We start from the raw sequence: 13,346 nt of genomic DNA on the forward strand, positions 1-13,346 counted from the left end.
TTCCCAATTTCCATTCTCAACTTTATTTCATGTATAAATACCGTGCAAAACCAAGTAGACTAAACTGTTCAGGTTAAATATCTATGCAAAGACAAACAAAGAGAACACTATAACACATCATTAAGATGACAAACAACGACTCTACCTACAATGTATTGGCTAAAAACTATACTTCAAGACCATCGTGTATTATTTGTGACGTTGATACGGATATTTTTCAACTATTCATGATATCTTACAATGAGATTTTTGTAGAAAAAGAACTTTGAAATAACCCTTGATCATTATCTTTCTGCTAAGACACTGGTGACGTTTTATAAAGTGTGATAAGCAGATGCTTCTTGAATTTTGAATGAGTTTGGAGATGTATATTTTATATGCAGATGAAGTTGATATATTGCTGCTAAGATGGGAGGAACGGGGTGGATTTATTGATTTAAAATTTCAAATCGTGTTGTTTGTCATAGATTCTTGAACTGAGATGATGTCAAATTCGATGAATAAGTATAAAGATGAGTTGGAATGACGCCGTGTCGATTTTTTCTTTATTCTTCTAGCTGGAATCAAATAGATCAAATTTGTTTGTAAATGGAAAGAACATTTTTTTATCTTCTTATGATCATTTGTTCTTCAGTGTAGCATGTCTAACTGTTTTGAATTAAGCAATAAATGTATCGCGTATGCTATCATTTACTTTTATGGATGATATTTGACTTTCACTTTGGGAATAGTGGAATACAGGGTTCAACAAATTTACAGTTACTTGTTGTCATGATGCCATGATTTTAAAAACTCTAGTCCCCACTGATGATATAGCATCTTTAATGTTGTTTTTTTGTTTTCAGAGGAGGTAGTAGAAAGACCCTGGCTATGAGTATGTAAATCCCATTACTTGGTACATGCAAGAAATACTAAAAGCTAAGCTTGGAAAGGTTGATCTTTACTGATATTTATTTTTGCTTTCTGCTTTTTTTTTTAAGTAGTGATTCTAAAAATGAAATGACTGCAAAAAAAGTCGGAGTAAGCACACACATCTGGTTTTCTATAATATTAGTTGTGATACCAGATTTAGGATACGTATAATTCTTTTGGACAATAATTAAAAAACAAATAATTAAGAGAATAACTGACGCATCCTTAGATAATTCTTTTTGCTTTGTTTTTTTTAATTTTCACTAATTTTTTGTTGTCTGATCTATTGTCTTTTTCTTTATTTCGATATGAACATGTCTGCGGATCTTCCTTCCTAACATCCTAACATCCTGACAAAAACAAATTTGCATTATGATATTTTAATCGCCTGATTTATATTTCTAACCACCTGCTGTAAGTAATATTGATATTACATAGATATAGTAAGTCTGAGGATTTACATTTAAGATCATTATCTAAATTCATCAGCCCAGAAGTCCATTAGAACACATAAATAAGCCATTAACTATCTGTAAGTAGTAATTAATTAGTATCATCACATGAATTCTGTGTTGTTCATTTCATCAAGAAATATCCACTCCCTAATAATTTCTTTAAAAATATTAAGAACCAAAAATCTGAAATGTCTAACAAATAATTAGGTGAAAACGGTTTAAACTCATAATGAAAACTAGGATAAAAACGTTGTTCACTAGACGCTCGTTTCGTCTACAAAAGATTCATCAGAAACACTAGTTTCAAAAGACTAAAAATGGCAAAATACAGTACGAAGTTGAAGAGCATACATGTGGACAGGACGTTAAAATATCGAAATGTTTTTGTGAAGAATAGGTCGCCCTTCTCTGTGTATGCCCGCTGAGTCAATAGGGCATTGCGTGTTACCCTTGTTCGTCTGTACGGTCATTTCCTTACCTTAGTTTGCCTCAACCAAATGTAATGAAACATAATTATGCACAATGCTTATTATCATAAAAATAACTAATTTTGAAATTCGAGTCAGTTTTCAGTTCTTTTTTATTGTTATATGCAAGCATGGGCATCTGCTATGTCCCGTAGACACATTCTCCACTTCTTTTTACCTTAATAATCATATTCATATTCTTCATATATTTCATCCATATTCAAAAATGATAAAGATTTTACATCAAGACATTTCAAGCTTAATATGCAGGTCTGTTTGACTTTTATGAACAGTACATTTTCTAAGAGTATGAATCAATAATACTGAAAGTCAGCACAGGTGTATCCTCCGAGACAAAACACCGGTGGCATCAATTGGTCATCCCCAGTTTTTGATGGGGTTCGTGTTACTTATTCTTTAAATATTTATGCTGTGTCTTGTGTACTAGCATTTGTCTGTTTGTCTTTTATTTTAGCCATGGCTTTGCCAGTTTATTTTCGATCTATGCGTTTGAATGTCCATCTTGTGCTTGTTGTCCCTCATTTCAGGTGTATTTGTAAAATATTCATCAGAGATACCAGAATTTTAACTCAGTGAGTATGATTATAACACAATGTTGACTGTTGTTCCCCATTTTTGACATTTTTGTCTATTATGTCTGTCTGTTTTCTACACATATTGTTGTCAATACTTGTGTATAATGGAATTTTCTGCGATTGTTATACAAATGAGAGGTTTGGCTAGTCTAAGAAAGGTTTTAAAACCAGGTTTTGTCCATCATTGTCTACACTGGAAAATGCCTGTATTTAGTCAAGAATATGACAGCTGTTATAAATTTGTTCGGTGTGTTTTGACTTTGGATTTTTCCATTCGATTTAGTACTTTCCGTTTTGAATTTTCCTCGGAGTTCGGGATTTTTGTTATTTTATTTGTTAGGAGTCCCGTCAACATAAAACTCATTAGTGGTGGTCACAGTTGAAGGAAAAATTCAAAAGCATTAACATAATTTTTTCATCATAGTTTATTTTCAAACATAACTGGTTTGTTTAAAGCTTTCTCATCACATAAACAAAACTTAATAAATACATATAGCATATGTATCAAAACAAAAGGTTACATGTCATCAGTTAAAATGAATTGTATAAAATTGATAAAATGTTTACCATAATTGATATAAAAAATGATTATCAGTGCCCTAAGGTAAAATTGAGATTGGAAATAGATAGTGTGTCTAAGAGACAACAACCCGACTAAAGAGCAGAAAACAGCACAAAGGGTCTACAACACAGCCAGACAATCCTGTAACATGAAGCGGGCTTCAGATGGCCCCTAAACCAAAATCTGTACTAGTTCAGCGAAAATGTACTCAACACGTGTATGATATATACAGGGGCAGGTTAAGGGTAATGGTCAAGCATGTATATATTGTTATTTTCAATCCTTTGTTTGACTGTGGAAAATTACAAAACCAGAGAGACAGGCTTTATAAACTGATAAGTCAATTTGAAGAATAAAGATACAGCCTTGCTTTTTTCAAATGAATTTTCATGAAATGCTATAATTAAAATTATAACTGAAAATATCAACTTGAATTATATGTCTTTATATAAAACTTTTTAACACAAAGTTCTTTCTATTCTGATTTGAGTTTCGCTTTAACATAACTTACTTCGTGTAAAATATATGTCCTAAATGTGTTTGCCTTAAAGTGTTTTTATATAGATTAGACCGTTGGTTTTCCCGTTTGAATGGTTTTACACTAGTAATTTTGGGGCTTTTCATAGCATGTTGTTCGGTGTGAGCCAAAGCTCTGTGTTGAAGGCTGTACCTTGACCTATGATGGTTTACTTTTATAAATTGTTATCTGGATGGAGAGTTGTTTCATTGGCACTAACACCACATCTTCCTATATCTATTAAAGACAAATCCGATTTTTAAGTTTTTGATAATTTAGTGAGCAAAAAAGTTGTGTCTACGGGTCCCGTTTCTGGTGCATATGAAGCCATGGAGTGAACGACTAGTAATGTTTCAATTAATAGTATTGTTTTTAATTATCAAAAGTTATTTTTCTTATCTTAAAACTAAATGACATTTTTTTTTCCGGACATTAAAACAGAGGGATTGAAAGATAATATTACCGTAATTAAGTAAAGTTGCCTGATGAAAACAACTAAATTAGCAGAAAAAAAGAAGGTTGTAAAGTATCAAATTTATCAATCTTTTATGGTTTGTGGTACTTTTATTGGCATGAATTTGTGTGATCACATCACCTAATAGATGACTGATGGGGGTGAAAAAAATGTATGATGCATTTTCTGTAAAAAAAAACATTTTATCCAGCAAGAGTTTTGACTGTAAGCTAATGTAGCTATTTATAACAAGAATGATACCTAGGGAGGCAAACCTTATTTTCTATCCCCATTTTACACAATAATTCTATATATTACTAGATACTAGTAAGCAATTATTCGTTCCCCATAAAAAAAATATCAAGCAAAATACATAAGAGTTACAAAATATCAAGGAACCAATGAAATTGTGAGTAGCGAAGTTCCTTTTATCAAGGAACCAATGAAATTGTGAGTAGCGAAATTCCTTTCATCAAGGAGCCGATGAAAATGGGAGAAGCAATTTTCCTCGATACAGCTTTATGCCATTTTGCAGAAGAGACGTGGAAAGCTTGCCCAAATCTGATTAAATTACAGATGATATATGTCCAAGCTTTGCTTTAAAGAATCTTTCAGTTTCAAGTACCTTTTGGAATAATCTGGTTTTGTTAGATTAATACACTTTTAAAGATTTGAAGGTTGAAAATTCATTGATGTAGTAATTACCAGAACAGAAATACACCGGATGTTATCAGATTCTTGTAAACAAGGTTTTACACAGTCTCTGTATTTATATTAGATTTTGTAGTTCCTTCAATTAACTAATAAAAAAGCATCAAACAAGAGATAAATACAATTCATTGCATCGATGAATACGATCTACCTCATACGCCATTGATTTGTTAATGTTCTCGAAATATCAGAAAGCTAGCACAAATCCCCTTCACATTTTAGACTGTTTCATCTTCTTTCATTACATTGTGCACCCTTCGTTATGAAGTTGATTTGTCAAAACAACGAGTGTTTAATATAAACTTAACCACTCTTACACATATTGTTTTCCGGTGCGAAGAAGTAAATGTTTGAAGTACAAATTTATAGAATTATGAATTAATGCCCAATGAAATTTAAATAATTTCCGTTAACGTTGTACTGCCATTTTCAATTATTATAGAATCTTCCCTGATTTCTTTCATTGGCAAAACATTTTGTTTTTGCGCATGCCCGTTTTGATGAGCAGTTCCATTTTTGAAACTTGTGGTAACTTTATCATTGTTTTTTGATGACACAGTAAATATTTTGGGATAATTTGTTGCTGATTTAGGAAGAGGTACAGGATGGTCATTGTCCTCCATTTTATTTCCATTTAGTCTTCTCTCAATCTTTGGTATAATATTTGAACTTGTTCCCTGTCCGACAGAACTAGTACCATCTTTCTTCGGCAACAATACCTTTATTGCCTTAAAAAGTGAACCGCCTTTTGATTTGTCAATGAACTTCTTCCATTTATCCTTGTTGAACTTCCGCTTCCGTTCTCGTAGTTTCTGTCTTGATTGCGCATGAGTATAGTAAAGAGTGAAATTGTTTACTATGGCGGGTACCGACAAGGCAATCGTAAGCACTCCACTAATTGCACACATTGAACCCACAATGTACCCTAGAGCTGTTTTCGGTACGATATCTCCGTATCCGATTGTTGTCATGGTGATGAGAGCCCACCAGAAAGCAAGAGGAATATGGTCAAAATCAGAAGCCTGGTCCGAAAATATTTCCATATAATATTCCATACTGGCAAACACAAGCACTCCTATAATCACTACTAGAAGTAACAAAAACAGCTCTTTTGTGCTAGCTGCGATAGTATACATAAGTATTTTAAGTGCTAGAAAATGCTTCATTATTATAAAGATACGGAAGATTCTGAGAACTCGTAACGCTACTAGTACCCGTATGAGCTCGAAGACTTGTATTGGATCTGGATGAGCAAAAACAATAACTATCGCTATATAGTATGGTATTAAACATGTCAGTTCTACAATAGACATTGGCGACCGGAAGTAACGCCGTTTTGAAGGTGCTGCTATAAGTTTGATTAGGAATTCTGTAAAGAAGAATAAGTTGCACAAATTATCAATGATTAAAAGAACATCATATGGGCTGACGTCATCAAATATGTCGAATTCCTTTCGAAGATCGTCACTTGTAACATTACTGTTTTTGGCATGCACTGTTATGGCGCCAAAGAATGGCAATGTCTCCAGAACAAACACTGTGATGGACACTAGTACGACAAGCAACGAAATTACGGCGTAGACCTGAAAAAATAAAGAACAACAATGTAAGATTTTTTACGAAAATAAAAGCAATGATAACAAGAAGAATACGCATTAAGAGGGATAAGTTCCCAGCTCTTCTTACTAAGATAAGTTTCAAAGGGAAGGAAGTATGAAAAATCAATCGGAAATGTATAAAAACGAAAATACCGGATCCACAATCATATGATCAAACGAAAATACAAATTATGCAGTTTTAGATGTCAATTTGTAATAAAATTGTGTATAACTTTATAACAAAATGTTCAGATACTTGGGACATATTTTGTTGTGGTTATATATTACTCATAGTGACCTGAAGTTATTTCAACATCGGCCCTTTAAGTTTTAACCTTTGTTGTATGCTTGTCTCATATTACATCTCTTTATTCTATATTTGCATAACAAGATAAGCAGTCACTTCTTTTTGTTCTGGTCATTTATATTTTAAACATATCTTATAATATTCGGATAATAAAAGAAACGGATAAAAATACAGTCAAATCCTTATATAGGTCCCGGTCACTCAGTGGTGGTAGAACTCGAACTACTATATCACTAGCCTAGTTCGAATCCCGCACGTGACAGGTGCATTCGACTTTAATCTAAATTCACTAATAAAAGTTGTTAGTTTCCTACTGAAGATCTATTGTTCCCTATAGGAACTCCGGCTTATTTTAGCCATAAAAACTGGCCACAACAAAGTATCAGAATTGTGCTTAAAGTTGCGTTTAATACCAACCAGTTAATCAATCTCTACTCCTTCATACATCCTCACCAATAACATGTATAAATACATTTTTTAAAACGCTTTCGTTTTGGCCTTTCTTTAATTTATTGTTGTTTTGTTTCTTATATGCCACTTAACTATTTTTTTTATTCTATTATCTATGTTATCGTAGATTTGTACCTGTAACTTATTCCGATAAATACAATTTTCTTTTCTGTTTCTTTGAGTTAAAAGTATTCTTACCCAACAAGACATTCGGAAATAGGCAACTCCTTATTCATTACAGTTGAGTAGAACATCATTCAAATAATGTTTAAATCTAGAAACATTTACGAATGTATATATTGAACTAATTTTAAGATTTATCACCTGAACTGAACTTAAAAGAAGTGATATCAGAATCAGGTCATTTGAAATTTAGCGTGGTTAAACAGCTTGACAACACTTCGGTTGATATGTATAACTAACAAAAGACAACAGACACCGAGTCGATGAACTGAAAAATGAACATTTAAACACAGTTAGCGTCTTTAATTACTTGACAGTATAGGAGTATTTTATAAGGAACATTTATTGGATCATTACACATATTCAACTTTATCCATGTGTAATTAATGAAATCTGTGTCATGGCAATGATGGTAGAAAACGCCATTTATGAGTCTACTCCTTTTTTCTGTTAATTTCCAAAGAATTAATATCCTAGTATGTAAATTCTTAAAAATTACCAATTCCAAAACGACACCCACGCTAATTCGTGGAACGTTATTCATATCTTTTCTGACTAACGATTTCACGGAATTCTACTTGAGCAAGAGGGAAACATCAGTGGGAATTTGGACAAAATAGCCTAAGAATTATCTTAAATTCACTTAGAGTCAATGTTATTAAAGCATACGGCTCATCGCTATGATCATAAATTCACATGACGATATGTCATTAAAGCTTAAGTGTACGCATAAGGCTTTAGGCTTTACTCCTAAAATCGTGTGACGCTATGACATTAAAGCCCAAAGTATAAGCATAAGGCTAAGGGCTATATGATCCTAAAATCCTCATAAGGCTTTGTCAATCACGCCTTCAGAACAGTTCCCCTCCGAACACAATATAGGCTCCTCTGTTGAATGCCAAGATTCATTTAAAATAAAGTAAAATATCATATATAGATAAAGGAATATGTGGTATGAGTGACAATGAGACAACTCTTAAACCAAGTAACAATTTATAAAAGTAAACCATTATAGGTCAAGGTATGACATTCAACACGGAGCCTTGACTCACACCGAACAACAAGCTACTAATTGGCCCCAAAAATTACTAGTGTAAAACCATTCAAACGGGAAAAGACTGAGAAAAGAGAGGGACAGTCAAACTCATAAATCGAAAATAAACTGACAATGCCATGGCCAAAAATGAAAAAGAAAAGCAGACAACAAAATCACTAACAACATAGAAAACTAAAGAATAAGCAACACGAACCCCATCAAATAACTAGGGGTGATCTCAGGGGGTAAACCTACAGTCTAATCTAGATAAAAACGAGAAATGAAAAACACGTATGAACTATACACAAACAGACGACAACTACTGTTCATCAGATTCCTGACTTAGGACAGGTGCAAACAATTACAGTAGGTTTAAACTTTTTAATGTTACCAAGCCGTCTCCCATTTCTGAAACAATAGTTTAACATCACAACATAGAAAGACACACTATAAAATGTCAATTGATTAGGCGCTAACACATGCATAATGTTCGATTACCGGATGAATATTAAATTTTATAAGTTGCATGCTGACATATTTTTTTTTTAAAGCATAAAATAAATTCTGCTTATCAATTACATTTTTCAGTCGTAGACCTTGCTTTATATGCGACTTTTTCATTTAAAGATACTCATCGATTTCTGTAAGTCATAGGCTGGTGAAATATTTCATTAAGAATTAAAATAAAAAAAATAGAAAAAACTTAGATGTAAAACGTTCGTTTTGTTGTTTTGTGTTTCTATAGAGTAACGATACAATTAAGTTGTAATTGTTTTGTTTAGTTAAGCCTAGAGATCTATTAATGGACAACTATAGGCCCATCTAAGTAATAATAGTTTTATTGATTTGAGTACATTCCCTTCACCTCTAGATATTATATAATACTTGATAACTTGAATAACACTAAAAACTGTTCGTGTTGCTTATTCTTTAGTTTTCTATGTTGTGTCATGTGTACTTTTGTTTGTCTGTTTGTCGTTTTTATTTTTAGCCATGGCGTTGTCAGTTTATTTTGGATTTATAAGTTTGACTATCCCTCTGGTATCTTTCGTCCCTCTTTTAAAAAGTACAACAGACCCAACAAACCATTAATACCCAACTACTCAGAAAATAAGATTCACACAGAGGGACAACCGACGACGAAGAAGGATAGCCAAGATAGCTGGACAATATAAAAAAAATGAAGATGTGGTATGATTGCCAATGAGACAACTATCCACAAAAGACCAAAATGACACAGACATCAACAACTATAGGTCACCTTACGGCCTTCAACAATGAGCAAAGCCCATACAGTCAGCTATAATAGGCCCCGATAAGACAATATAAAACAATTCAAACGAGAAAACTAACGGCCTTATATATGTAAAAAAAATGAACGAAAAACAAATATGTAACACATAAACAAACGTCAACCACTGAATTGCAGGCTCCTGACTTGGGACAGGCACATACATAAATAATGTGGCGGGGTTAAACATGTTAGCGGGATCCCAACCCTCCCCCTAACCTGGGACAGTGGTATAACAGTACAACATAAAAACGAACTATAAAAATCAGTTGAAAAAGGCTTAACTTATCAGATTGACAAACATAATAGCTGGACAGTAAAAACTTTAGCTGGACAGTAACAAAATGTTGAGAGTTAAACCAGTTTGAAGTGAGTCTGCTTTATTAAAACAACATTTTACTAGCAATCAAGTTAGGTCTTTTCTTTCGAATACAATGAAATTTGTTATGATTGTCAATACCCTCAATGGAATGTATGACAAAGTGATGTCAGTTCGTCGATAAAGCATCTAATCTGTCTTCAACAACAATATCTGAATGTTGAATGATATTATGATTTTATGGACATATAGAGTATTGTTGTGTAATCCTTACTATATACATTATTTACACTATTCAATATACAAATCCCAGTAGATTTTGGCATCTATAAATAGGTTTTTTAACTACTAGTAACAAGTGAAGACACAACGAACCATATCCATACCTCTTTTCAAGAAGATCTAAACATTTAATTATGTATGATAATTGAGGTACAACATTATATTTTTGGTGTAGATATCCTTGAATATCCAGACATGTTTTGATAAGAACTGTTAAAGTTCAGAACAATTTCTATTTAGTCTATGCATGGAAGTATTTTTATTGATATGTTTTGAAGAACAAAAGATAAAAATAACATTAATTATCCTTTCATCCTGCCGTATTGGTTACCTTTATTGGACAAGAAAGACGCAGATACTTTTTTGTTTATCTCAATTTAATATAGTCATCTGTAACAGTCCATTGTCAATATGTATTGCTTACTATGACAATATTTATAATAAGATGATATCACGGTTATGTTTCTAAGCAACAACACATATTTGATTTGATTGTAGGAATTCGGTGCGTCTGACTAATTTTTGAAATAAAGCAATAAAATAGATAAACTTCGAACAGAGATTATAACAAAAAATACATTTCCTTTGTACCCGTCGTAAATATGTTACCACCAATCGCTGGTTACGACATTTTCACTGCGTTCCTGAACTGATTTATTTGTTTGGACAACCACCACCCGATCAAAGATGAGTTTGATTCTAAGTGAAGTAAAATTGATTTTTTCTAAATGTATACCAATAAAAATTGGTTTTATGTTTCAAATGACAGAATTTTTCCATTAATTACTGAATCCCGTCAATTATTTTGATATTTATACCGAGAATTCCGTCGTTTAAGGTAAATTAGCTTATTTTGTCTGTTCCAGTTAAAGGTATATTGATTATAAGACTATATTTCATTTGTAGCTTTAATCAAGGACCAGATACATAGTTTTATTGTACCAGTTATTGTGACCTTTTATAGAGTTTCCTGGAACGCTATAAAAGCAGTTTCAATCCACCATTTTCTACGTCTGAAAATGCCTTTACCAATAACTTCATCATAGATACCAGAACTGAATTTAGTATATACGCCAGACGCGCATTTCGTCTACAAAAGACTCATCAGTGACGCTCGAATCCAAAAAAGTTAAAAAGGCCAAAGAAAGTACGAAGTTGAAGAGCATTGAGAACCAAAATTCCTAAAAGTTTTGCCAAATACAGCTTTATAATCTATGCCTTATTATTAGATTTTCAAACCCCCTTCCTCGATCCAACAATGGACATTCAAATTCAAAATCAAGTGAGGAGTACGACAGTTGTTGTCCATTCGTTTGATGTGTTTTATCATTTGATTTTGTCATTTTTAAATTAGGGACATTCCGTTTTGAATTTTCCTCGGAGTTCAGTAATTTTGTGATTTTACTTTCCAATAATCAAGTTATACAATGTATCTGTTTGTGTATTTTGCTATATGGCAATAAAATTTACAACTTATTGTGAACTTTTCAAAGAGTTTCAATTATTGAGTTATACAAAGTATTTGTTCGTGTGTTTTGCTTGAAACAAATTTGTCATTAAATCAATTCATTACCATCTTAAACAGATAAGTAGAACTTTGAATTTGAATGCCCAATGTTGGATCGAGGAAGGGGGTTTGAAAATCTAATAATAATAAGTCTCAAAATTCTTAATGATGTTGTTCATATATTTTTCTCATTTCTCTTTTTTATATTTATTATACCATAGGCTTTCCTGTTTGAATTTTGGCTTTCCGCTAGTCATTTTTGGAGCCCTTTATATACTTTTTACAAATTGGAACTTAGATGGAGGATGTCTCGTTGGCCCTCGTACCATATCTTCTTATATCTTTAATAGTATTAGACATATTGTAAAGATTGGCAGTTTCCAATACCGCCAAATAGGATATCATCTAACATTTAAAAGGTTTGTTATCTAGACACTTGTGTGAATCTTAAAATGCATTCACTATATCATAAACCATCCTCCTGTTGTTTCGTCATCCAATTGACAACCTAATGGTGATAAGTACTACGTATTATTAGAATAAATGCCTTTGATCTTAAACTAAAAAGAGACAGATATAGAAAGGATCTCAGAGGCTTTGTAAATGTACTCGGAGCTGCATTTGATCAATGTGTCAGAATTCTCAATAATTGAAATAACATAAGTTCAGAACTCCAAGAAAAATTAAAAACAGAAAGTCCTTTATTAAATGGCGAATCAAAAGCTCAAATACATCAAACGAAATGAACACTGCTGCTATATTCCTGACTTCATATGGCATTTCCATATAAAGCTGAATAAACGCACCGGGCATAGTGCAAGGCGAATTGATGCCAAATTTTACCAGTATCATGATGGCCAGGTAAGAACAAAAATTTGCGGAAGATCTAACATTGTTGGGCTGTCATTAAGACGCATTATATATACACCTGGAAAAAATTATTGCAATGTAAAATGGATAGGACATAACAGCTGCACGGAAATAGTGTTTTGACCTTTTCACAAAAAATGCAAATTTTGCAGGACTAATTTTTTTCTAAAACATGGTTCTGCAATAAATACAGATTTTTTAGCAATAAACTCATTCAGAACTGTTTGAAATGGCTTGTTAAACACACATGTTCTGTATCAGATGTTTAGTTTGCTGTAAAAATTACTTTTATAAAATGTCGGTATAGAGGACCAGACAAAGCTTGGATATGTTTTTCAGTACAGCTCTTATGATGCATCTCTCTAGTCTTAAGTTTGCTTGTAAGTTAACAACACAAATTCAATTTTAAACCATAAACGGATTAAAAGTTTTTGATAAAATCCTAATCATACACATTTTCCAATCATGTTATTTGACATTGTTTTCAATGGAAGTGTTGCAATACTTTTTTCCAGGTGTATATATACAGAATGTGTGTTCAGCCTTGTAACACCATCACTGGTGGTCCGATGAAAACAATATATGTCGTACAATTGTCGCCGATTTATACATATTGTATGAATAAACTATCCTTATACTTTACGTGTTTAACAGTCTCGGTTTTTATTTATATTTTTGGTATCATGAGTCACATTATTTACATTTCTAGTCAACAAACAACAGAACTTTAATTGTTAAAACCAATTATATTATATATTTTGAAGTGTGCTTTTAGCACGTTCTACCAGACTCTATAAACGTTACTCACATGGATCGTCAATTGTGTCGT

The 13,346-nt window shown here is 32.5% G+C and overlaps 1 protein-coding gene across 1 annotated transcript in view; it reads right to left on the minus strand.

Annotated features, from left to right (window-relative positions):
• Positions 1 to 2,842: 2,842 nt before the first annotated feature.
• Positions 2,843 to 13,346, minus strand: part of LOC143074975 (voltage-gated potassium channel KCNC1-like) — a 40,913-nt gene continuing 30,409 nt past the window's right edge. The window contains exon 2 of the mRNA XM_076250176.1: positions 2,843 to 6,257. Coding sequence (XP_076106291.1) covers positions 5,070 to 6,257 — 1,188 coding nt within the window. The 3' untranslated portion in view covers positions 2,843 to 5,069. The remainder of the gene's footprint in view (positions 6,258 to 13,346) is intronic.

The sequence above is a fragment of the Mytilus galloprovincialis genome, chromosome 5 (genome assembly GCF_965363235.1).
Source record: "Mytilus galloprovincialis chromosome 5, xbMytGall1.hap1.1, whole genome shotgun sequence".
NCBI lineage: Eukaryota > Metazoa > Mollusca > Bivalvia > Mytilida > Mytilidae > Mytilus > Mytilus galloprovincialis.